At 65.1% G+C, this 24,392-nt stretch overlaps 2 protein-coding genes across 2 annotated transcripts in view; one reads left to right on the top strand and one right to left on the bottom strand.

Moving 5' to 3' along the window:
• Positions 1 to 596: 596 nt before the first annotated feature.
• IL12RB1 (interleukin 12 receptor subunit beta 1) lies at positions 597 to 5,633 on the bottom strand. Its single transcript, XM_062596578.1, has 16 exons — positions 5,504 to 5,633; positions 4,963 to 5,077; positions 4,101 to 4,270; positions 3,863 to 4,014; positions 3,719 to 3,770; positions 3,507 to 3,617; positions 3,340 to 3,422; positions 3,030 to 3,265; positions 2,763 to 2,992; positions 2,568 to 2,669; positions 2,302 to 2,442; positions 2,077 to 2,220; positions 1,189 to 1,285; positions 1,015 to 1,096; positions 834 to 914; positions 597 to 746 (listed from the first exon to the last, which is right to left on the bottom strand). Exons 1-16 carry the CDS (start codon positions 5,541 to 5,543, stop codon positions 597 to 599), a joined length of 1,986 nt encoding a protein of 661 aa, XP_062452562.1. The 5' UTR covers positions 5,544 to 5,633.
• Positions 5,634 to 6,999: 1,366 nt separating this feature from the next.
• The window catches only part of MAST3 (microtubule associated serine/threonine kinase 3), a 37,958-nt gene continuing 20,565 nt past the window's right edge, over positions 7,000 to 24,392 (top strand). Inside the window, exons 1-6 of the mRNA XM_062596577.1 lie at positions 7,000 to 7,493; positions 8,705 to 8,736; positions 10,106 to 10,195; positions 22,937 to 23,025; positions 23,545 to 23,617; positions 24,151 to 24,171. Of these exons, the coding sequence (XP_062452561.1) occupies positions 7,455 to 7,493; positions 8,705 to 8,736; positions 10,106 to 10,195; positions 22,937 to 23,025; positions 23,545 to 23,617; positions 24,151 to 24,171 (344 nt within the window). The 5' untranslated portion in view covers positions 7,000 to 7,454. The remainder of the gene's footprint in view (positions 7,494 to 8,704; positions 8,737 to 10,105; positions 10,196 to 22,936; positions 23,026 to 23,544; positions 23,618 to 24,150; positions 24,172 to 24,392) is intronic.

The raw sequence follows: 24,392 nt of genomic DNA, 5'->3' as shown, positions 1-24,392 counted from the left end.
TGAGCGCTCGGCGAGCGAGCGCTGCCGCATCCGGCGCGGAGCTGCGCCCAGACCGCGACCTGCTCCCCATCCTCAGCGGTGGCTGAAGTCTCGCCCCAGATAAAATGTGGGGCGCTGGTGCGGCCCCAGCCCCCGCAGACCCCGATCCCCCCCCCCCCCCAAGCACCGCGCGGGAACGTGGCGCTGAGCGCCGTCCCGGGGCCCCGGCGAGCCCGCGGCCGCCGCTCGGCTCCTCTCCCGCGCGGGGCCGTCGGCAGCGCCAGCGCTCGCCGGGGCAGAGCGTTGTCCACGGGCGCGCGGGTTCCCCAAAGCAGAGGACTCCCCCTAAAAGTGCCGGCGGTTTTAATCGGGAGCCCAACGCGGCGGCTCCCCAGTGCCGGCTGCCCGCGGCCCGCCGTCCCCGCGCCGGGTATCCGCTGTTTCCTCCGTTCCCACGCTGGATGTCTGCCGTTCCCGCGCTGGGCATCCACCGTTCCCGCCGTTCCCACGCTGGCCGCTTGCATCCGACTGCTCCCACGCCGGACACCTGCCGTTCCCACGCCGGACACCTGCCGTTCCCGCGCCAGACACCTGCCGTTCCCGTGCCAGGCGCCCGCTCAGGGCACTGCCGGCCTCTCCGGCGGCGCCTCGAGCCTCCCCTCGCCTCGGGGGCCCCCGGGCTCCTCCGCGACGAGCAGGGCGAGCAGCAGGAGAGGCCGGCAAAGCCCCGGGTTCCCCTCGGCGCCCGGCGCCGGGCTCGGCTCCTCCTGCCAGCCGTACTCGGAGGGTGCGGGCGGCGCGGCGGGCTCGGCGGCAGCGCCGGGGGGCGGCGCGCGGCACTCGGTGCCCTCCGCCCCGGCGCGGGGCTCCGGCAGGAGCAGCTCGGCGCGGCTGAATTTCTCCGACGGCTCCACGAAGCCTTTTCGGCGCTGGCCCTGAGGGCGGGAGGGCGTCGGGCACGGCGGCAGCGGCGGCGAGCAGGAGGAGGAGGAGGAGGAGGAGGGCCGGGGGGCTCGGCCGCTGTGGCCACCTCACCTGGCGCGCGGCGGCTGCCGGGAAGCGGAGGGCTTCGGTGCCGCGGGGCCCGGGCAGCGGCGGGCACAGCAGCCGCGCGGCGCTGCGGAGAGGCGGGCGGTGAGCGGGCGCCGGGCGGCCCGGCGGGGTCCTGCCGCCGCCGCCGCCACCGCCGCCACCGCCGCCCGCGCTCACCTCTTCTTGCTGCAGCGGTAAAGCGCCACCAGGACGGGGAGGCTCAGGAGGACGCTCAGGTACCGGAGGTTGGACTTCCACGCCGGCGGCCGCGGCCCTGCGCACGGAGGCACGGAGGGATGCACGGACGGATGCATGGACGGATGCACAGACGGATGCACAGATGGATGCACAGATGGATACATGGAGGGATGCATGGACGGATGCATGGACAGATGCACAGACGGATGCACAGATGGATGTGCAGATGGATACATGGAGGGATGCATGGACGGATGCATGGACAGATGCATGGACAGATGCACAGACGGATGCACAGATGGATGCGCAGATGGATACATGGAGGGATGCATGGACAGATGCATACACGGATGCATGGACAGATGCACAGATGGATGCACAGATGGATGTGCAGATGGATACATGGAGGGATGCATGGACAGATGCATACACGGATGCATGGACAGATGCACAGATGGATGCGCAGATGGATACATGGAGGGATGCATGGACGGATGCATGGACAGATGCATGGACAGATGCACAGACGAATGCACAGATGGATGCGCAGATGGATACATGGAGGGATGCATGGACAGATGCATACACGGATGCATGGACAGATGCACAGATGGATGCACAGATGGATGTGCAGATGGATACATGGAGGGATGCATGGACAGATGCACAGACAGATACATGGAGGGGTGCACAGAGGGATGCACAGAGGGATGCATGGAGCGATGCATGGACGGATGCATAGACGGATGCGCAGACAGATGCACGGAGCGATGCATGGAGGGACGCACAGACGGATGGGCTCAGCCCACGCGGAGCAGAGGAGTGGGAATCGGGGCGGAGGGGGGGGGAATTTCTCCGGCCATTTACCCAGCGCCTTGGTCTGGAAGCGCCAGGTCGCCGCGCAGGCGCCTCCGGGCTCCGCCGTCACCTCGCGGATGCCGAGGCGGTACGCCGTGCCAGGCCGCAGGCTGCCGAGGACGTAGCGCCAGGCCGAGGCGTCCGCTTCGCCGTCTGGGCAGAGGGAGAGGGGCCGGGAGGCGCGCGCCGGCGCCCGCCGCCGCCCCGCGCTCCCGCGCGCCCGCCTGCGCTTACACGTCAGGTTGCGGCCCTCGGCGCCGTAGCAGACGACGTACTTCTTCAAAACGCCGGGGCAGGCGGCGCGGGGCGAGGGCTGCCACTGCAGCACGGCGGAGTCGGCGCTGGCGTCGATGCGGACGGACTCGGCGAGCGAGGCTGCGAAGCCGGGGGCACCGGTGCAGGCGCGGAGGAGCCGATGCGCCTCCCCCCGGCGGAGGGGGCCGCGGCGGCGGCGCACGGCGGCGGCGCTCAGCCTCCCCCCCCCCCCCCCCCCCGCGTACCGTTGCCGGCGTAGTGGTAGGTGAGGGCGAAGGTGGCCCAGTCCCGCTCCGGCGCCCAGCCGTGCACGGCGAGCCGGTAGCACGCCGGCTCCGGCAGGAGCCCTGGCGCCCAAGGAGGGAGGAGAAACCGGCTGCAGCTCGCCGCCGGCCCGGCGGAGCTGCGGTGAGCCCGGCTCGGGCACCGCTCTCCGCTACCTTTCTCCTCGTGGCTGCTCCCCGCCGGGAAATCCCTCCGGACGCAGGCGTCGCGCCGCGGCGCCGCGGCCAGCGGCTGCTTCTCGAAGCAGTAGGCGAGCCCGCGGCTCGGCGCCCGCCAGCGCACCGTCACGGCGCCGCCGGCCGCGCCGAAGCCCTCGAAGCCGAGCTCTGCGGCGAAAGGGGCGGCGGAGGGGATGGCGGCGGCGGCGGTGCCGGCCGCGGCCGAGCTCCCCCCCACCCCCCGCCCCCGGCCTTGCCCGCTGCCAGCCGCTACCTGCCCGCCGCTCCGGCGGCACGCGGAGGCGCCGGGGGGGCCCCGCGCCGGCGGCGTTGGTGGCCGTCAGCGCCACGTCGTAGGCGGCGGCGCAGAGGGTCAGGTTGTGGCCCGTGGCCTCCTCGCCCAGCAGCAGCTCGTCCTCGTCGGGCGGCTCGGCGCAGCGGCACGGCAGCATGCGGACCCGCAGCGCGTAGGTGACGGCGCCCTGCGCCGGGCGGGCGCGCTGCGGCGGCGCCGGCGTTAGCGGGGGCCGCCCGGCTCGGTGCAGCTCCCGCGGCGGCGGAGCCCGCGCCGTACCTGCCAGCGCAGCCGCAGCACCCTCTGCCCGCCGCCGCCCAGGCGTCCCAGCTCGTAGCGCAGCTCCGGCCCCTCCGCGAGCTCTGCAACGGCGCCGGGAGCTGCAGGCGCCGGCGGGGCGCCGCGGGGCCGCCGCGACGGGCCGCCGGCCCCCTCGCCCCGCTCACCCTCCGGCACGAAGACCGGCTCGCTCCACTCGCTCCAGTAGCTGCTCCAGTGCCGCGGCTTGTGCCGGAGCTGCAGCTCCACGGCGGCGCTTCCCACCGGGCCGCAGCTCACTGCGGCGGAGCGCGGCGCGGGGCTGAGCCGCCGGCCCCCACCCCACCGCCGCCGCCGCCGCCGCCGCCGCGCCGCCCCGGCCCCGCGCCGCCGGCCCCACCTGCTTCCTCCTCGCCGCCCTCCGCCCCTTCGCCCTCGGCGCTGCACGGCACCTGCGGCGAGAAGCAGATAGCCGGGGGATGGTGCCGGGGTGGCGGCGCCGGGCGAGCGCGGCTGAAGGCGGCGCCGGGAGGCTGTGGGTTACCCGCGTCCAGGCGCGCTCGCCCGCCGGCCGCACGCGAGCCTCCCTCTGCAGCGGCCGCGCGCCGCGGTGGCACGGCGGGCGCCGCAGCCGCAGCCGCAGGCGGCCCCCGGCCTTGCCGAAGCTGCTCCCGGCGGACGGCGGGTCCAGTTTCACTGCAAGGAGAGCGCGGTGGGCGGCGGCACCGGCACCGGCACCACCGTCGCGGCCGCCCTCGGCGCCCGGTGCGCCGCCCGCTTACCGGCCTCGTCGAGGAAGAGCGTGAGGTTGCGGCTGCGGCTGCGGCGCTGGCCCCAGCGCGCCTCCACCCAGGCCGTGGCGTTGGTGAGCACGTAGACGCGGTGCGGCCGCAGGGCGTACGCCGGCCGGGCGCCCGCCGGGTGCTCCTGGCACCGCCGCGGCACCGCGTAGCTGCGCGGGGCCGCCAGCGCCGCAGCTCAGGCGCGGGAGGCTCCGGCGCTGCCCGCCGTGGCCGGAGGCTCCCGCGGTGCCATCCGCATCCCTGTGTCCGGTGCTCCCACAGCGCCCTCGGCATCCCCGTGCCGGCGGGCTCCCGGCGGGATGCGGCGCCCCCGGCATCCCCACGCCCCCGGCGGGATGCGGCGCCCCCGGCATCTCTGCGCCCCCAGCACCCCTGGCAGGACGCAGCGCCCCCAGCATCCCCACGCCCCCAGCACCCCCGGCAGGATGCGGTACCTCCAGCATCCCTGCGCCCCCGGCGGGACGCAGCGTCCCCGGCATCCCCGCACCCCCAGCGCCCCCGGCGGGATGCTGTACCCCCAGCATCCCCCGTGCCCCCGGCAGGATGCGGTGCCCCTGGCATCCCCGTGCCCTCGTCACCCCTGTGCCCCCGTCACCCCTGGTGGGATACGGTGCCCCCAGCATCCCTGCGCCCCCAGCAGAACGTGGCATCCCCATCACCCCCGGCAGGATGCGGCACCCCCAGCATTCCCACGCCCCCGTCACCCCCGGCGGGACGCGGTGCCCCTGGCATCCCCACGCCCCCAGCGGGATGTGGCACCCCCGGCATCCCCGCACGCCCGGTGCCCCCGGTGGGACACGGCGCCCCCGGCATCCCCGCGCCCCCGGCGCCCCCGGCTCACCAGAGCGTGAGGACGTAGGTGGTGTTGCCGGCGGGGCCCCAGGGCGGCCAGCGGCAGAGGATGCTGCGCGAGCCGCACTGCCTGAAGCAGGCGAAGTCGGGCTCCGGGGCAGAGCCTGCGGGCAGACGGGAGGCGTCGCGCCCGGCCCCGGTGCCCGCCGCGCGCCGGCGCCCTGCAGACCCCCCCCCCCCCACCCCGGCTCTGCAGCACTGCCAAGCCGGCAGCAGGGCCCGGCGCCGGCGGCTGCCGAGGGCCGCGCGTGCCGCCGGGGCCGCCGGGCGCCGCTTCTCCCCGCGGCCACTTCTGCTTTCCCGAAGCGCCGGCGCGGTCGAAGCCGTTTCTCCGGTAACGCCCGCGATCGGCGGGGCCGTCGGGCCACGCTGCCCGCCCGGCGGTACCGCGCGGGGCCCCGGCTCCCCGCGTGCCGCCGTCCCGCGGCCTCCGCGGCGGCCCCGCGGTTTCGGCCTTATCGCCCCAGCATCGGTCCCTGAAAGTTTTTCTGAAGTTATCTTTCATCTCCGCACGCCGCAGAAACACTTACGGCTCAGCGCCGCCAGCGCCAGCAGCAGCCACCAGCGCATGGTGGCGGCGAGGAGGAGGGGGAGGCCGAAGGGCTCCTTCCTCGGCGCTGCCCTTTCCGGGGGGGCAGCACCGGCTGGCGTCCCCGGCGCCCCGGCCGCGGCTCGGGGGCGCGCGGGCAGAGCCGGGCGGCGCGCCGGCGTTTCCTCCGCGCCGGCGAGCTCGCGGCCGCTTAGCCGAGGCGGCGGCGGCGGCGGCGCTGAGCGCGGGGCGCGGGGCGCCAGCGCCTGCCGCACCTGCAGCAAAAGCAAAAGAGAAAGCAACAGAGCCCCCCCCCCCCCCTTCCTGGGCTTTGCTCGGGCCCCGGCGCGTCGCCTGCGCCGCCGGCTCGCCGCACGCGCGCACGCTCCCGCCGGGCACAGCGAGCCGCGCAGAGGAGGCGCGTTCCTTCATTTATTTGTTTTTGCAATATATATATATATATATATATATGTATGTATGTATTTTGCTGCTTTTTGCACTCCCTCAGCAGCCGGCCGGGCCGGGGACTTGCTCGGCGACCCGCCGGGCAACCTCGGCTTCTCGGCGGCGCCCGCGTTAGCGCTGGGGCTTCGCGCCGCCGCGGCGCCCTGCTCGCGGGTGGCTCTGCCAGCGTTTGCCCATGCGGGAGAGCCGCCGGAGAGGAGATGTTTTTTGGGGGGTGGGGGGGGGCGGGCTGCGGCGGGTGAACAAAAGCCCCAGTGAGCGGCGGCTCCGCGTGAGCGGCGCGGGCGGCCCGGCCCGGCGGGGCCGGCTGGCACTGAGGGCCGCGCACAGAGCGCCCTTGTCCCCGCAGAAAGCGGCCCGTTGTGCGCCGCTGCCGCGGGCCCCGGGGCGCCGCGGGCGCCAGCGGCCCTGCGCCGGGCCGGCGGCGGCTCTGCGGCGCGGGGCACCGGCCCTCCGTCCGGGCCGGACCACGCGGCGCTGCGCGGCACTGCGCCCGGTTATGCCACGCAGGGCCGTGCCAAGCTGTGCCGGGCTGAGATGAGCTGCACTGGACCGTGCCGGGCTGTGCCACGCCGTGCCGGGCTGTGCTGCGCTGGACTGCGCCGTGCCAGACCGTGCTGTGCCGAGCCGCGCCGCGCCATGCCATACTGTGCCGTGCTAGATCACGCCGTGCCGTGCCAGGCTGTGCCATGCCACGCTGCACCGTGACAGGGTGTGCTATGCCAGGCCGTGCCGTGCCAGGCTGTGCCGGGCTGGACTGCGCCATGCTGGGCTGTTGTGCGCCGTGCCAGGCTGTGCTCTACCGTACTGTGCCGTGCCGAGCCGTGCCAGGCTGCGCCGGGGCAGCCCCGGGCCAGGGCTGATGCGCGTCAGCTGACGCGGCGGCGCCGCTGGGCGGCGCAGCGGGACACCGGGAGCTCCGGGAGCAGCGGGACACCGGGAGCAGCGGGAGCAGCGGGACACCGGGAGCTCCGGGAGCAGCGGGAGCAGCGAGAGCTCCGGGAGCTCCGGGAGCAGCGGGACACCGGGAGCTCCGGGAGCAGCGGGACACCGGGAGCAGCGGGAGCAGGGGGAGCAGCGGGACACCGGGAGCTCCGGGAGCAGCGGGAGCAGCGGGACACCGGGAGCAGCGGGAGCAGCGGGACACCGGGAGCTCCGGGAGCAGCGGGAGCAGCGAGAGCTCCGGAAGCTCCGGGAGCTCCGGGACACCGGGAGCTCCGGGAGCAGCGGGAGCAGCGGGAGCAGCGAGAGCTCCGGGAGCTCCGGGAGCAGCGGGAGCTCCGGGAGCACCGGGAGCAGCAGGAGCACCGGGAGCAGCGGGAGCTCCGGGAGCAGCGGGAGCTCCGGGAGCACCGGGAGCAGCAGGAGCACCGGGAGCTCCGGAAGCAGCGGGAGCTCCGGGACGCCGGGAGCTCTGGGAGCTCCGGCAGCATCAGAAGCACCGGGAGCTCCGGGGCTCCGGGGGGCGGCGGCGGGGCACAGCGGGCATGGACGAGCCCAGCATCCTGCGGCGCCGGGGCCTCCAGGTGAGCGCGGGCGGCCGCGCCGGGCACCGGCACCGGCACCAGAGTGGTGCCTCTCTGGGGCACCGGATCGCTTGAGCATCCGCTGCAGTGCCAGGATAGTGGGTTGCTGGGATACTGGGAATGCCGGGGTACCGGGATACTTGGGGGGGGGGGAATATCGGGATATAAGGATGCTGGGTTGCTAGGATACCGGGGGTGCCGGGGTACCGGGATACCGGAGGTGCTGGCACCAGAGCCCGGCAGCAGCACCGATAGGGGTGGCGGGGGTGCAAGACGGAGGGAGCAGCGGGAGTGGAGGAGAGCAGGGTGCGGGAGCCCAGCCCTGGAGCAGGCTGGATGCACGGTGGGGGGGGGGGGTGCCCTGGGCGCAAGAAGTGGGTGCCACGCGTGTGAGGTGGGTGCTGTGTGCGTAAGCCTGGTGCGAGGGGTGGGTGCTCGGGGCGGACGTGCGCAAGATGTGGGCGCCGTGCGCGAGGTGGGCGTGAGAGGTGGGTGCTCTGGGGGCACGCGTGTGAGAGGTGGGAGATGAGTGTGAAAGAAGTGCCACGCAGTACTGCAGGCACTGCTGTGCCAGCGCCAGCCGGCCCCCTCGCCTGCCCCCGGCACGCTGGTCGCGTCCCCGGCTGGCCGAGGCACCGGGCTCTCTGCAGCACCAACGGCCCCGGAGCCCCGGGCGCACTCCCCGGCTGCCCAGGCTGGAGGGCATGGCAGGGAGCGCATCCCAAATCCCCGAGCCGTGATGCCATCCTGGCAGCAGACGCTGATGCTTTAATCCTGGGCACCAGCCTCAGCACCTGGACCCCACGCAGCCGGGCATCCCCACGCGGCGTCCGCATTTCTGCAAATACCAAATAAATAAAATGCTTGAGGGGGACCCCGTTCTGCTCCAGGAGGGGGGAGGGCCCAGGGTTGCAGCCAAAGGCACCCACGGCCCGGCACCCACGCCAGCGGGCACGAGATCCCCCTGTTGCCATGGCAATGCCCGCAGTGTTGCCATCCCCATGGCACCGGGGCTGTGCTGAGGGTACCACGGGCTCCGGGCCGTGCAAAGGGGTGCGAGGGAGCCCGTGCACTGCGGTAGCCGCCGGAGCGCACACCCGGGCGTGCACCGCCGGCCCGGCCGGCTCCCCGGCGTCCCAGGCGGGAAGGGCGATGTGGGCCGCTGCCCGGGGGCTCGCGCTGACCCTCGCTTCCGCCTTTTCTCGTTGCAGAAGGAGCTGAGCCTGCCACGCCGAGGAAGAGCGTAAGTCCCGCCACGCGGTCGCCGCGCCGAGCTGTGCCCGGCCTCTGCATCCACGGGGTGCCTCTGCGGCGCTGTCCCCATCTCTGCAGGGTGCTTGGCGCTGCCGTGGGGCCGCCGGCCTTGCCGGGCCCAAATGCAGGGCGGCATCGCCACGGTCTGCGCCCGCACGGCCTGGGTGTGCTCAGGCTGGGCTGCGCTGGAGCTTGCTGGGGTGCACGAGGGTGCACTGGGCTGTGCTGGGGTGCGTTAGGGTGCCATTAAGAAGCTGTGCTGAGGTTGTGTGTTGCGGGGCGTTGGGACTGTGTTATGGGGTGTTTAGGCGCCGTTGGGGGTCTCTTGGCACTATGCAGGGGGTGTTGCAGGGCTGCGTGTTGTGACACGCAGGGGCTGTGCTGGAGGTGCACTGGAGGTGTGTAGGAACTGCACTGGGGTGTGCTGGGATATGCTAGGGCCATACTGGAGCTGTGTTAGAGGTGCACTGGAGACATGCTATGGCCAAACTGGGGCCATGCTGGGCTGTGCCGACGCCGTACTGGGGCTGTGCTGGAGCCCTACTGGAGCTGCGTTAGGGGTGCGCTGGAGGCATGCCGTGGCCATCCTGGGACCAGGCTGGGCTATGCTGGGCCCGTACTGGAGCTGCGTTAGGTGTGCACTGGAGGCGTGCCATGGCCGTGCTGGGGCGGTACTGGGGCCGTGCTGGGGCCGTGCTGGGCTCCGCTGGGGCAGTGCCGCAGCACCGCAGCGTCTCAGCACCGGCTGCGCCCGGCACGTCCTGGGAACTGCAAGGACCGGGGCTGCCTCTGGGGCGAGCTGTGCCGAGCCGCGCCGCGCCGCGCCGCGCCGCGCCGCAGGGGCGGGCCGTGCCGTGCCGTGCCGTGCCGTGCCGTGCCCGGCGGGCCGAGCCGCCCAGCGCGGGGGCTGCCGGTGCGGCGGCGGCGGCGGCGGGATGAAGTCGCGGCGGGACCGGCTGAAGATCCCCTCGCTGACCTTGGAGTGAGTCCGGCGCCCGGGCGGCTCCGCGCAGCCCCGCGGCGCTCCGGATCCCGGCGCGACCCCGACCCCGGGTCCCCCGGGCCCCCCGAGCCCCCCGGGGCTCCCCGGACCCCCCGGGCCCGGCTCGCTGCTCCGCCTCGGCCCCTCTGCCTCCGGCACCCGCAGCCCCGCGCCGCCCGGTGTCTCGGTCGCCCCCCGGGATCCCCCTCCAGCTCTGCCCCTGCTCTCCCCTCCTGACCCCGCCCGCCCCCCCGGCCCCGCTCCCTGCAGCCCCCCCGGGCCAGCCTGGCCAGCGGGACCAGGCCGGGCCGTGCTGTGCCGTGCTGCCAGCTCCCGGGTCGCTGTTCACGCCGCGCCGGTGCGTCTTGCTTTGCAGCCTGTCTCCGAGCAGCCAGAGCCCGACCCTGCTGAGCCCCTGCAGCCCCTGCAGCCCCTGCAGCCCGTTACTAACCCTGCACCCCTGGAGGTAAGAGCCCCCCTCGCTCACCAGCCCCCCGGGCTGGGCTACCAGCCGTGGCGGCTGCCAGCCTCCTCGCGGGACGGTCCTGGGCAGGAGGGAGCCAGCGGGCGAGCGGGAGAGCCGGAGATGGGGTGAGCAAAGCCACCCGGTCTGGCGGGAAGGGGGGGTTCCTGCCTGGCGCGATCCGTGAGCGCGAATAATCTGCTGTGCCAGGTTAGCGCCGACCCGGGGCACCTGCCCCCTGTCCCCGGCTGCGAGCCGGGGCCGTCAGGGGGCTGCAGGCGACAGCTCGCAGCCCAGCCGTGCCCACTCGCCCCGCGCCAGTGGGAGCGCCGGCGGCTCCTGTGGCAACGCCATCGCCATAGCTCGAGCCCTGGCATCGCCCGTGCGCTGGCACCCCTTCCGAGGGGCCCGTTCGGAGCGAGGCAGGAGGGGGGGATTGTGGTCAGAGGCGAGCAGGGCAGGGCGTCGTCGTGCCCCCGCAGCGGGAGGTGGGAGCGGGGACCCCGCGCGGTCCTCCTCCTGCCTGGGAAACCTCCTGCGCTCTCTTTTCTGCTCTGCATCAGGCACGGATGAGGGGGAGAGAAAAAGAGACGTGCAGGGGGATGGGCGCCTGCCACCCCGAACGGGCGAGCAGGAGGACCTTGCTCTGCCCCGCCGGGTGTTCCCTGCAGCAGGTGGCAGGCGGAGGGGGGACGGAGCGGTGCCAGACCTCGCGGCGTGCCTCCGTCACTGCGCTCTGCCCAGGGTGCAAGGTGCAGCGGCTGCGCCGCAGACCTGCGGTTGCGCCCCGTGCCTGCCCGTGGCTCCGGCACCCGCGGGAACGGCTCTGTCCTGCTGCACAGGCTCTTCCAGAGCAAGAGGGGAATGCACAGGGATCTTTGGGAATCACTGGGAAACCAGCGGAGCCACGGCTGGGCGAGCGGGAGGGAGCCAGGGCACTGCCTGCCCTCCGCTCCCTGCCCTGCCATGCTCGCTCCGTGCGGGATACCAAGGGGGAGATGCTCTGTGGTCCGAAGAGCATGGGCAGCAGCGCGTCCCGCTGCAGTTTCCCTCTGCCCTCCCCGCATCCATGGGGATGCAGCTCCCCGGCATGGCCTGTGGTGCGGTGAGGGAACATTGCTTGGTTGTAATTAGCTGGCTGTTAATTGTGAGAGGCCCCAGGGGAGCTGGAGCCCTGGTGCACAGGGTGCCCGTCCTGGCAGCGGGTCCCTCGGAGCCTGCCAGACCCCGCCGGTGTCCCCCGACGTCTCCAGCCGGCCTTCGCGGGCTGGGTGGCTGCCCTGCGCCTGCAATTACCCTAACCACGTGTTTAAGCATCATGGAAAAACAAGTGTGGCTGAGCGGTTGTGCTCCCCCCGCAGCGAGTCCGCCGTCCTTGGGGAGAGCGGCGACGCGTCCGCGTTTCTGGGCTGCGCGTGGTGGGTTCGGCACAGGTACCAGGCGCGCAGGCAGCGGCGCGGGGGGCTGGTTCGGCTCGTGGAGCTGAGCCCCAGCGGGTCCCAGTGCCCCGAGGGGGGAATGGAGAAAGGGCCCCCATGCTGCAGCAGAATAAAAGGGAGCAGAGTCGTGGCTCACGGGATGTTCCTGGACCCTCCGGAGGCTCCTTTCGGCACTAATCCGTATCAGCCCGCGCTGAGTACGGGCAGTCTAGCGGCTGTCCCTCTGCATCCCTGCTGGCTCGAGTGGTGCTTGGAGCATGCGCACGCTCTCGCTCAGGTCTGGTGGCTGCCACATGTGCTGGCATGTCCTCGAAATAAATCTGTGACTAAAGATCAGTTCTACTGGGTTACATTTTACAGTCCATAAAGGAAGAAAGACAGGGAGCGAGGCTCTTTTGCTTGTGGTTTAGTGGAGCGGGTTTACCCTGTCTGGCTCTGCGTGGGGAGCTAAAGGGGTGTTTGTCGCTCCCCTTGGGTGTATTTTCCTGGTGTATAAACCATTTCTCTTCCTTGTGTGAGCAGGTGCTAGTACTGCTAGGACAGGCAGGAGGCGTTCAAAGAGCCTTCACAGAAAAAGCCTTGCAGGAAGAGCAAAGAGCAGAGCTGCAGGGCGGGCCGTGCGCGTCTGTGCACCGTAGCCGTGCCAGTGTCGAGGGGGTGACGTGTGGCAATACTGCGATGGAATCTGGGGAAAGCAAAATCTGCCTTTTGTTGTGGAGCCTCGTTTGCTGAATGTAGTCTCAGTCAGGGTTTTGGATTTTTTTTTACTGTTTTCGTGCGTTCCCCTCTATGGAAGCGGGCTGCCAAACCCAGCAGTGCTAGGGAAGCTCAGCATTCAGCATGAGCTGGTGCCACCAAGCCCGTTGCTGACTGCGGCCAGGTCCGGGGCAGCGTAGTCCCAACTCCGCCGGGTTCAGAGCATAGCCTGCACAATGAGCACAGATGCCTTTGCTGCAGGCGTCTGTTTTTGACCATTCCATATGTTATATTAACGTTTTATTTCTCTTTGCCTTCTGCCACTAGGATTGTCAGGCCCCATGCCCTGAAACCAGGGGTCTTACCCCAGTGTGTGCTTGCTGAGAACATGCCCGGGTGTTTCAGAGCGAAATACAGCTCCAGCCTCTGGACCTTTTGCAATGCTCTTATGAGGAAAACCCTGCGAAACCCTGTTGGTGTCGGGTTTTCTACCGTTGCCAACTTCACTCACGGCTGCTTGGAGAGCCTTGCAGTGTCCCCGCAACACTCCGTGCTGGCAGCAGCGCGGCTTGGGAGCCTCTGTTTCACACTGGCCTGCGAGTGATGCTGCGCATGTTTTTATGAAAGGCACTAAAGAGCAATTCAGGCTTGCAATCCTTTAGCACCTGACCTACTCCAGCAGCCAGAAAATGAGTTCAGACACCAGAGGATTTATGTCACTAGGTCTTTGCTCTGAGCTTGCGAGTGCTACTAAGGTCTCCCCAATCAAATATTAAATCTTGCGTGCGCGGGAACTCTTGGGCACGGCAAGGACGGACGGTTGTGTTTGAGCGGCCCAGCTGTGGCAGTGCTGGTGGCCGGGAAGCTGGAAACAGCAGGACCCCGTCGGCCAGTCGGCGGCCAGGTGAGTCACAAAACCTTTGCCTGGGCTGCGTTTCGAAGGAAGCGAGTTGCCGAAGTCTGGAAGCTGTCTGCAGGAAAAAAGTGGTCCCATAAATCATTTTCGTCTGACCTCCGCTTTAATAACAATACGCGTGGCTTCTAAGAAAAGCCATTTGTTTTGCTTACAGGAATGCAATTTGGTGGGAATGGCGAGGGAAGCGTCCCTGCAGCGCTGCAGGACAGCGCACACTGCTGAGGCTCGGACGCAGCGTGTTTGCTCTGGGGAAGCTTCGGGGGAAGCACGGCCACGCGCGAGGCACCTTGGGGCGGCAGAGCTGAGCTGGGTCGGGTGTAAAGCGCTCGCAGAAGGCACCTGCGTGGTTGGCAGTGATGGAGCAAAGGGGATATTAGCAAAGATGAGAGATTCCCGGAAAGTTTCCCTTAGTGCAGGCGAGGCTGGGGGACCTGCCAGCCAGGAGAGGGGACTCCAGCACGGCTGCACACGGATTTTGCTGGAATTGACCCCCAAAAGGAGCCTCGCGCCCTCGCGCCCCAGGCGCCGCGTTGGGCGCGGTGCAGAGATGCCGCAGGGGGTGAATCGCGGGGAAGAGTTTTCCTCGTTTTCCGCGGCGGCCGGCGGCCCCGTTCCCGAGCCCGGGGACACGCGGTTCTGAGGATTCCTCTGCACTCAAAGCAGGTAGCTGGGATTGGGTCAAAATATCACATTTTGATTTGTCCATTTGGATTTTGTAGACAGCGCGCGCGCCTGACAAGGAGCAGAAAGAGGCTGCAGCCCCCACGCGTGAGGGAATGGACGGGGCGGGGGGAACGGCTGATGCGTCTCCCCCAGGGGTAAAATAATCGGGTAATTTCAAACGTTTCTTGGAGTTTTGTTACCACACAACCGCCGTGTGCGTCCGACAGGGGTGCGGCGAGAGGATCTTCGGCCAGGGCCAACGTAGTCGCGGGTTTGATGGCAGCCAGAGCCTCGCAGGGCGCTAAAAATGGCGGTGGTGGTGGCGAAGTGACCTGGGGGGGGATCTTAAAATGCGAACAAATGGCAGAGGAAAGACTTGGAGGGAGGAGGAGAGCAGGGAGCGCAGTGGAAGACCGGCCTCCATTTTGGGGTGCTGCCCGTCTCCATGGTAACCGTGGCTGTTCCCCCCCCCCCCGCCGCTGCTGACCCTGGCCTCCATTTTGGGGTGCTGCCCGTCTCCATGGTAACCGTGGCTGTTCCCCCCCCCCCCCCCGCCGCCGCTGACCCCGGCCTCCATTTTGGGGTGCTGCCCGTCTCCATGGTAACCGTGGCTGTTCCCCCCCCTCCGCCGCTGCTGACCCCGGCCTCCATTTTGGGGTGCTGCCCGTCTCCATGGTAACCGTGGCTGTTCCCCCCCCCCGCCGCCGCTGACCCCGGCCTCCATTTTGGGGTGCTGCCCGTCTCCATGGTAACCGTGGCTGTTCCCCCCCCTCCGCCGCCGCTGACCCCGGCCTCCATTTTGGGGTGCTGCCCGTCTCCATGGTAACCGTGGCTGTTCCCCCCCCCCCCGCCGCTGCTGACCCTGGCCTCCATTTTGGGGTGCTGCCCGTCTCCATGGTAACCGTGGCTGTTCCCCTCCCCCCCCCCCGCCGCTGCTGACCCTGGCCTCCATTTTGGGGTGCTGCCCGTCTCCATGGTAACCGTGGCTGTTCCCCCCCCTCCGCCGCCGCTGACCCCGGCCTCCATTTTGGGGTGCTGCCCGTCTCCATGGTAACCGTGGCTGTTCCCCCCCCCCCGCCGCCGCTGACCCCGGCCTCCATTTTGGGGTGCTGCCCGTCTCCATGGTAACCGTGGCTGTTCCCCCCCCCCCCCGCCGCCGCTGACCCCGGCCTCCATTTTGGGGTGCTGCCCGTCTCCATGGTAACGCCCCCCCCCGCCGCCCCGTGACCCGCCGCCGGGGCGGGAAGGGCCGGGCCCAGCGCGGGAGGCGGCGGGAGGCCCCGGCCCGGCCCCGGCCGCGGCCCCGCGCGCCCCCGGCGCCGCCGCCGCCGCCGCCCCGTGGTGCCGGGTGGATGCGGCCGGGCCGCGCCGGGCCCCGCCGCACCGCGCCGCCGCCGCCGATGTCGGACCCCAGCTGCTGGGGCGCGGCGCCGCCCGGCTACCGGGGCCAGCGCGCTGCCGGCGCCCTGCTCCAGCGCTCCAAGAGGTACCGGGGCGCCGCGCCGGGGGGGGGGGGGGCACGGGCTGGGGGGCTCTGCGAGCCGGGGTGGGGGGCACGCGTGCCGGTGCGTGGGTCGGGGCGGGGGGCCGGCGAGGCAGGGCTGTGCGGCTTGGGGGGCTCTGATCCGAGGGGCCTGTTCCAGGGGTGCGTGGGTGAGGGGTCCTGTGCAACGTGGGGTTCCCCCCAGCACCTCGGGGGGGGGGGCTGTGCGACGTGGGGTTCCCCCCAGCACCGTGGGGTGCATGGGTGCGGGGGGGCTGTGCAGCACAGGGTGCATCACAGGATGTTGGGGTGCCTGTGCATCGGGGGGGGGCACATCCTGGGGCTTCAGGGGTGCGTGGGCTGAGGTGCCTGCGCAGCGCCGGGGGGCACGTTGCCTGGGAGCCCTATGCGTGGTTTCGGGGCTCAGGGCCTTAGGGGATGGGTGTTTTGGGGCCCCGGGACCCTCGGGGCGCAGGTTTGGGGCTGTTCGCACCATGGCGTGTGCCAGGCGAGGGTGCTGCGAGCCCGGGGGGAGCCCTGCGGGTGCTGGGGCAGCGGAGGGGTGTGCGGCTGTGCAGGGATGGGGGTACGTGCAGGTGGGAGCTGGGGGGAGACAGCGGTGTCCCTGTGAGCCCCTCGCATCGCGGTGGCCTCCGACGGGCCGAGTCCGGGGTTGGTGGCATCATCCAGCTGGCAGAGCCTGTGGCCACGGAAATTTGAAATTGTGGGTGCTGTGGGTGGCCCAGGAGTGGAATTCACCTACGGTTTGGCACAAAGGAGGTGCTTAATGCAGTGCGGAGGCAGAGCGGCGATGTTCCCTGAGCTGAAGGATTCCCATTGTACTTATCTTTTAATATTTCTAGGGGGTGGAATAAAGCAGTGTGGTAGCTTAGCAGATTAATCCATCCGATGCAGATGTCAGTCCTGCGAACGTGCGCGCTTAGTTTTGGGCACAGGAGTTAACACTGCGAACATTGCGTACTGGTGAGGCTGTCAATTAAAACTCCTTAATAAATGAGAAAAGGCATAGATTAAATTATCCGTGCCGGCCGTGAAGCCAGTTGGGAGCTGTGGCGTTCCTCACGGTGCAGCACCACTGGTGAAGAGCGTTTACGGAGCGGCTGAGCATTTGTGGGGGGACCCTCTTTTAGAGATACGGAACTGGAGAGATAATCTAGGCAGTCATGTGTCTCTCACTGAGCATGATGAGGCTGTAATACTCTTGGAGGGCACAGGATTTGCTCTTGTTTCATCAGTATTCCTAGAATCCAGCGGTCGAACCAGTCTGGCCTATTTTACAGTGGGCAGAAAACAGATGATGTTATTTAGTGTGATTAAGAGCACCGTAACGTCTGAGGAATCCTAATTTCCTGCCGTGTGGCGGCTGAGAAGCCCGCCGTGATGCGGGGGCAGCTCTGCGGAGCGGGACTGCGTGCGGGTTCGACGGCTAGCAGTGCTCTTTGCGGTGGCTGGTGCGTGGTGATAACAGCCCCTGACATGTAGCCTCTTCACTGTGGACGAGCGGGACAGAAGACCTAACAGGTACCACCGCCTTATTTTGTTACTGGGAAACTGAGGCACAGGGTGACACAGTGATTTGTTGGAGGATGCAAGGGGTTAGGCAGGTTCTTCAGACTGTTTTCTTCCTGCCTGTTGAGGGCAAAGAAATCAGTAAGTATCGATCTGACTTGTTGAATGCTTTTGTAAAGCTCCAGCCCAGGGAATTCTGCGATTCCTTGGAAAGATTCAAGTCCTCGCTCTTCACAGGTGTTGGGGCACGGCTCCTATGCTCCAGCACTGGGTAATAAAAGAGCGTCCACGCTGTCGGGCTCGAACTCTTACTTGGAGAGAAGGAGGTTGGTTTGGGATGGGTTGGGAAGAGGGGCCGTAGCGGCGCTGCAGATTGATGCGAGGTGCACGGCCCGGGCAGATTGCCCTATTAAAATCTGGGCTGGCCCAGAAGATCAAGCTAGCATCTTTCTAACGAGCTGTGGTTAGACGTAGCTCTTGCTGAAGACAGGGCTGTGCCACCAGCACTTGAGCAGTGGTGGAGCAGCGCTGCAGCTGAGCCGTGCAGGTGCCGGGAAGTTGGTAGCTTGGGCGTGCAGCCTACACCTGGCAGCGTTTTGCTCTTAGCCGTTTTGATGCCGCTCTGCAGCGTATCCCGTTGTGACTCTTGCTCTCTGGAGGCAGCGGAGTATGGTTTAATCACAAGTGCAGTGGAGAAGAAATGCTGAGCAGTGACGTGGAAACTTTGGATAAAGCTGCTTGGTTCAGTGGGTTTGGATGTTAAGCACAGAATTATCCCACTGGAAACAAATCTTTCCTGAGAGAGGAAATCATGATACATTGCACTTTTAATCCCCCAGTCTCAAAGCACTTGGCACTGTAGTGCCATGCACCTACTTTGAGGAGCTGGAGAAATATTTTGTCTGCAGCCACCCCGAGAAGAGACCCAGGAATCCAGATTCATGTGCTCCACCACAAATGTGGGAGCAGATCGACCTCCCCGTGCTTGAGACCATGCCCCTTCCCTCCCCGGCGTAACCCTTGCCTTGCAGCGTGCCGCAGCCGCGTGCAGCTGGTTTCCGTCATCTTCGTGGCTGTCTGAAGTGTGAAGCCCATAGGGCAGGAAGGTGGAAACGTTGCCGGAGGAGTTCAGTTTTAGGCTTGAGACTAGGTTTTGTGTACTCTGGTTTTTGTAGGCCTACCCAAGCTTGCTTAAGTCACCGTGTCCCTCCTAGCAACGCAGCCCTGGTAACAGGGCTCTGCCTGCTCCGGTTGCTGCAGCGCTGGCTCAGCATCGCGGCTCCGTCTCGCACCCATGCGGAGGCGTGTGCCTTGCTGCGCGCTGTGCGCGGCCCAAACGGGCTCCGCAGAGCCTGCCGCGGCCGCCCCGGCAGGGCGGCTCTCGGTCGGCCGGGGCTTCGCTCTCCTTCTGTGCCGGGGCCTGCGCTCGGCATCTGCTCTTTGCTCCCTCATCTGCAGTTCTTGCATTTCACCAGCTTGCCCAGCCTGGTGTGCAGCTTTGGAACTGGTGCCGGACGGGAGCCCTGGGAGAGAGGCGGCTGAGCCTCGCGCTCCCGCCCGCGGCCTGGTCCCTAACGGGGGGGATGGTGGGGGCTTGCGGCGCCAGGCCCGTTCGGCTCATGCCCTCCTGGCGGTGCTGCTGGCAAAACCTGCTGCCTGCGCTTCTCTTGGCTCCCTGCACACTGGACTCATTTTTCACCAATTGCTGACTTTCTGCCTGTTATTCACACTGTCACAGGTGACAGGCGCCAGGTTGGGATCCGACAGAAGTTGCTTTCCCGTTCTGCAGTCTCGGGAAGTTTTAGCGATCGGCTCTTGGTTTCCTTAACGCTACGCTGGAGAAACGTGCATGTCCGTCCTGCAGGAAGGGAGCAGGGTGCCCGCAGCCCACGTGTGCCTGCTGTTGCTTGCAGGTCACAAGCATTTCCTGGTGTTGGCCCTACCTACAGCCTGATGGTTTAATGTCACCGTATTTTGGTCTCTGGCGACTGCAGACGTCATGGGTCAGCAGCCCTAGGGTGGAGGGGGCCGGGTGCTGTGCAGGGGTGGAAGTCACGTGCGGGTCCCCAGCCCGCACTGATGTTTACTTCCTGGCTTCTGAAGCAGCCTGCTTGCGTGGGGTGACACGTTATTTTGCTAAAGGCTTTTGGGCGGCAGATGCTGTCGTGCACTTTCCACATCCTTTGCAGAAGTGCCGGATGGTGACGGCAGTGCTGAGGCCACCGTCTCTGAGTAACTTCGGCAATACTCTGTACAGACAACATGTCACCACATACGAGCAGCTCTTGAGATGCTGACTGCAATTTTCCACTCCATTTTTGGTAAAATTTACCAAGTGTGCAATTAGTGATGGAGGCATAGATGGCAGCGAGAGCTGGACTGCCGCCCAAACTTGTGCCCTGAAGGCTTCACGGGCTTGTTTTTAGCCCACAGCTTACACATTTGAGGGGAAGGCAACCAGCTGTAGATGATGCGTCAGGCAAAGCAGGGTTAAAATGGCGCAAGATGGTTGTAGTGCCGAGGGTGGAGCGCACGGAAACAGGAAACATCAGACTCTGTCTGTGCAACGATTACTGGAACTCGTTTAGCCAAAGGTTTGTTTTCACTTCCAAAATGAGATCTCCCAAGTGGGAGCACATGAGGATACCACGGAGCTGCCAAAGACAGCATGTTGCATGCCCGACTGGAGATGGCAGCCCCTGCTGCTCGGGTTTCCTCCCCGGCTAGGGCGACGCAGCAGAGCGGCACGCGCGTGCTGCCTGCCTCGGGCTACCAAGTTTCACTGGTGAGCAGAAAGCCGGATTAGCCCTCGGCAGCACCCAACAGCAGAGTGATACGGAAGCTTGCTTTCCGCAGCAGTTCTGGTTAATAAACATCTGCTTGGGCTGTTTCGGTGGAGGAGCGTGCTTGCTCGCTGTGTCTCGTTTATCCGTGCAGCACACAAAGCGATTTGACAGGGTTATCAGCAAGAAGCTGAGGTTTGCCCTTGCCCTTGGGATGGGTGCTGGGGTGCGGGTTCACAGCTGTAGGTGTTGTAGCGTGTGTTAAATTCTCTCTTAAAGGAAGGGGCTAGGCAAAACCAGGAAGTACGAGCGATTGGCACATGGTGCTAGCTGCAGGAGAGGTTCGGGCATCCGCCGCAGAGACTGCAAGGAGCCTCCCGAGGAGGACATGCCCCACGGCAGATCCTGGGATGCTCCCGGGAAGGTTCTTCCCTGACCCCTCAGCTCCGGGGCTGAGCAGGCAGGATTTCAGCCATCCAAAGCTGTTGTGATTGTTGGTGCTACAGCTGTTGGTGCTGGTATTCCTGTGGAGTTTGGGGAGAACCACGGTATGGTCCTGGACAGGCATCCCAGGAACCCCTGGTTCATGGAGGACACAGCTTGGAGAAGAGGATCTGTAGGATGCCCTGGACCAGCCTCCTTGGTCACCAGCTTAACTGAGATATTCAGCCTCAAGGGAAGGAGTTGGGGCTCCTGCTTTTGAAGAGGAGACTGCACGGAGGCTCTTCTGAAGGGTTAAATCAATCCTTTCCCTCTGGAAACAGGTTCTCCACTCCCTGTGCTGCTCACTCAACTTGCTGGGTATTTAAAATATGGCTTTCAAATCCCATAGCTGGGGAACGTGAGGAGTCACACACGTTGGACGACGAGAGCGGGAGGTGAGCGGGTGCCTGGTGTTGCTCTAAGCACGTGCACTCGCTCCTGGGGCACCCGGTTGGAAAAAGAGCCGACTTGGAAAGTCTTATCAGCCTCGTGTCACTGATGTACACACAGCTGAGGCCAGGCTCTCCAGCGGACCTTGGGCTTTCCGCATGAAATACAGGCAGTGGCCGTGAGCGGCCTGGGTCAGTCTCTGACCTTTAATGTAATCAGTGTTTGCGGTGCATTGGTGCAGCGAAAGTCTGTCCGGGGAGGCAGCATGCATGCTGCTGAACGCGCTCTTTGTCCCGCGGAGACTGTGTTTGCTGCGCAATGTTTCTGCGCTCGGGATCTAGGGAGAATCCCTTCCCGTTGTGCTTGTTCCCAGACCTTGTGGGCGTACGTGGCCACTTCATGGTATTAAACAAAGTCCTTTAATTGGTAGCATCCATGCACGTTTCCATTTCCAGCCTGGGAAGGAAATTCTACACTGTCTCTGCAGAACTTGCAGCCTGAGGAAGCAAATACACAGGAAATGCAATATGACCTACTTTATTTAAATTTGGCTCTCGGGTATATTGAAATTTTCATGGGGCTGTGGCCTTGATCTGACATTTATAAAAATCTCCCCTAATCTGGTTTCCCTTGCACATTTTCTCGCTTTTGAGGAGGGCTCAGTGAGTAAAATAAAGATGCAGAAAAGAGGCAGTCTGAGGTTTGTCCAGTTTGTGTGCAAGCTTGAACATGAAAAAACAAGTGAGGGCTGCAAACAGGCTCGGAGGGGGAGGAATATCCTGACAGCCGAGTCTGTTCCTTTATAAGCCGGTTGTATCAAATGTCTCCCTAGAGATGCCAAAGTGCAGCTCTTTGCAAAGACCCGGCAGCTGTGGCCAAAGCCGGAGATGCGACTCTCTGTGGGAGAGTACATGGAGGTGAACTAAAAGGAGGTTTTCCAGGCGAAGGCTGAGAGCGTCCATTTAACGGAGCATCACCCCATGCAGCGAAAGGTGTGTCGCTCCTCTGATGAAGCTGAACCTGTCTGGAAACGCAGGGCTTGGTGGCAGTCAGCCTCTCCGAGTGTGGCGTGGCTGCGGGAAGGAAGCTGCTGGTCAGAGGAGAAGATGTGGGTCTGGGCGGAAGAGATCTGCCAACGTGGTCTCTGTGAGGCCAAGCCTTTCTGGTGCTTATGTGCCAGCAAATCGCTGTTGTTCTGCTCTGCGCTGAACATAGCTTGGCTTCTCAGCAGACTGAGAGGAAGTTTAAAAGTGCTAATTGTATTTTACACGTAAGTTTAAAGGTTGCGTGTTGCAAGAGTAGGGCTGCAGCATCTTCTTATGGCAGGTGGTCTTCTAAGTGTGTTCCTTGTACTCACGTTTGCAAGGGGAGCCTTAAAGCTGTGACTTGCAGAAGGAGTAAAAGGAAAGCAAAAATGAAATTCCTCTAAGAAGCATTGCAGTCTCGTGAGTTTTGAGGCTGGGAACGTAGGCTGTCATACAGAGGGCAAGTGCTTGCAAACATGCCCCCTTGGGTGAGTGTGAGACCCCATCTCCAGGCCTGGTGCAGTGCTGTGAGCACAGACGGGACGGGGTTCCTGCACAGAGCTGCTTTTCATCCCAGCTCCATCACATGCTTGGCTTCCTCCACCCGAGTTTCCTGCCTTTAGTTTGAAGAAGTGCTTCTGAGCTAAACCTCTCCCTCGGGTATTTCTCCTGCACACGTGTGTGAGCGCGGACCGAGCAGAGCAGAGGGGGAAGGCAATGCCGCAGACCTGGAAAAGGCAGCAGGGTTTCTCCACTGGGATAGCTGTGCCTGCACTTAGAGGCACAGCAAAGATCTAGAGGTCAGGGACTGACCATCCTCTCTGGTATAACGTGAGGTATGTGAAGTGTAAAGAGGGTTATAGGAACTGGGGGGCATTTTCCACCCTGTAAAGTAGGTCCAATTGAGATCTAAACCAGCTTGGCATCTCCACCGCTTCCTCTTTTTAGATCCCTTTTTCTATTCTCACCCCATGAGTGTTGCCCGGCTGTCCATGTACATCTTCCCTCCCCAGCTATCCAAAAGCAGAAGTGGGACCCTGACGAGATGGTTTATCTTTAAAAATGACGATGTGGGTCCTTCTCCAGCAGTGTTTTACCGGGGACATGCTGTTCCTGGGGCGACAGTTCTGCAGTCGATGCTGCAGCCACAGCTGTGGTGTGCCCCAGGCTAGGCTCGGCTGTCCCCTTGCTGCCACCCAGGCGAGCTGAAGCAGGGGGCTGCAAAGCACTGACTGAAAACACATCTTACAACAAGTCTTACATCCTAAAGTCTGCCCAGCCGTGCCTGTCTTTTGCTTTGCCATCTAACAGTTATTTCTCCCTTTTTCATCTCTAGTTGCCGAAACAGCAACAGGAAGAGCTTAGTGGTGGGAACCCCATCTCCAACCCTCTCACGTCCTCTCTCCCCTCTCTCAGTGCCTACAGGTAAGGGGAATGCTGTAGGGGTGAGAGATGGGCTGTGCATCTGCCAAAATTACAGAATAGGGTCTGTTTGGAAACTTTCCCTGGAAATGCATCAATGAGGGACTGGGTGGCTTACACCAAGGTTAAAATCCTTTCTCAGAGTGTGGCTGAGTTGTGGCACCATCTCTGCTGTAATGCCTGTTTCCACCCGCGACTCTTGGCTGTGTTGGGGGCAATCCCTGATGATTTTGGATCTGTTCAGTTCATCTTGCCCATTGCAAAGTGCCACAGGCAGCTGTTGGGAAGAAGAATTTGGAGGCATATCTTAATCCTGTGGCAATGCAATTGTCCATGGTGGGCAGTTACCTCCCTGCAGGCTGGTTTCTGTCTGCAGGAAGCTGGTTTATTTTCCAGGAGGGAATAGAAGGGTTGTTTAGGAAACAATTTACTCCTTGGCTCTTTAATCTGAAGGAGCAGCTGCGGGATTGCGGACAATGTGCCGGGCAGAGGCTGTGCTCACTTTTCACTTTCTCCCTGCAGCCGGGAGCAGCCCTTTGGACAGCCCACGCAATTTCTCCACCAGCACTTCTGTGAACTTCCCCTTTGCTCGCAGGTGAGTCCTCTGTCGTCTCTCCCTCCTCCAAGAGCGTTAGCGGTTCACCCTGATGTGAGGCTAATGGAGGAATCAGCTCTCCTTTGGGTCCCTTTGGGGTGAGGGGTTGCAGTTAGGAATAGATGAGCTTCCAGCCTGCAGGGTTCCATGTTCACACAGAGTTTGTGGCTGTGGGCTTTGGGCAGGCTTGTGCTTTCTGAGCCAGTGCACGGCCCAGACAATCCTTTTCCAGTGCAGTGGGAAAAATGGCTTTTCTGCATGAAAACGATATGGAGAAGGGGCAAAGATCGCAAGAGCTCTCCCCACTATCTGCTTTATCTTCATCGTTCCCTTTACTCCTTGGACTTTGTGAGTTGTGCTGCTTCTCAGGCTTGTGCTGGTCCTCAGGAGAATGCCAGAAAAATCCATGAGCTGGGACTGCTGTCTTGTTCTCAAATGATTTCTTCTACTCTTTTTTTTCCCCACTGTTTATTGTTTTGTCTTTGTTTTCTCTGCCCCTTCCCTCGTGACTGGAACCTCCCATCGTGGTGCAGCCATGCTCCTCGGACTGACAGGCAAGTACCAGCAGGACCAGGGCTTCCGTGGGCAAGGGGACACAGAGAAGGGCTTGCTCAGGGGGCAGTATTCATGTGAATACATGTGAATCTGTCACACTTATGCCCCACTTTGGCATATCCCTGCTCTTCTTCTCCCTTGTGTTTATGCTTTGCATCTCGGGCCAGGACAAGCCAGATGTGCTGGCTGCAGTAGCGCCATCGGGTTTGCAGCATTGCTC

Source organism: Rhea pennata, chromosome 27, assembly GCF_028389875.1.
Source record: "Rhea pennata isolate bPtePen1 chromosome 27, bPtePen1.pri, whole genome shotgun sequence".
NCBI classification, from domain to species: Eukaryota; Metazoa; Chordata; class Aves; order Rheiformes; family Rheidae; genus Rhea; species Rhea pennata.
This window is presented reverse-complemented; position numbering and strand designations above follow the sequence as displayed.

What these genes read in the sequence shown, in the direction of transcription:
- IL12RB1 (XM_062596578.1), bottom strand. Translation starts at nt 5,543, where the DNA reads ATGCGCTGGTGGCTGCTGCTGGCGCTGGCGGCGCTGAGCC. An exon ending in GGCGCTGGCGGCGCTGAGCC is followed by an intron (nt 5,078 to 5,503) that starts GTAAGTGTTTCT and finishes GTCTGCCCGCAG; the next exon opens with GCTCTGCCCCGGAGCCCGAC. An exon ending in ACCTACGTCCTCACGCTCTG is followed by an intron (nt 4,271 to 4,962) that starts GTGAGCCGGGGG and finishes GGCCCCGCGCAG; the next exon opens with CTACGCGGTGCCGCGGCGGT.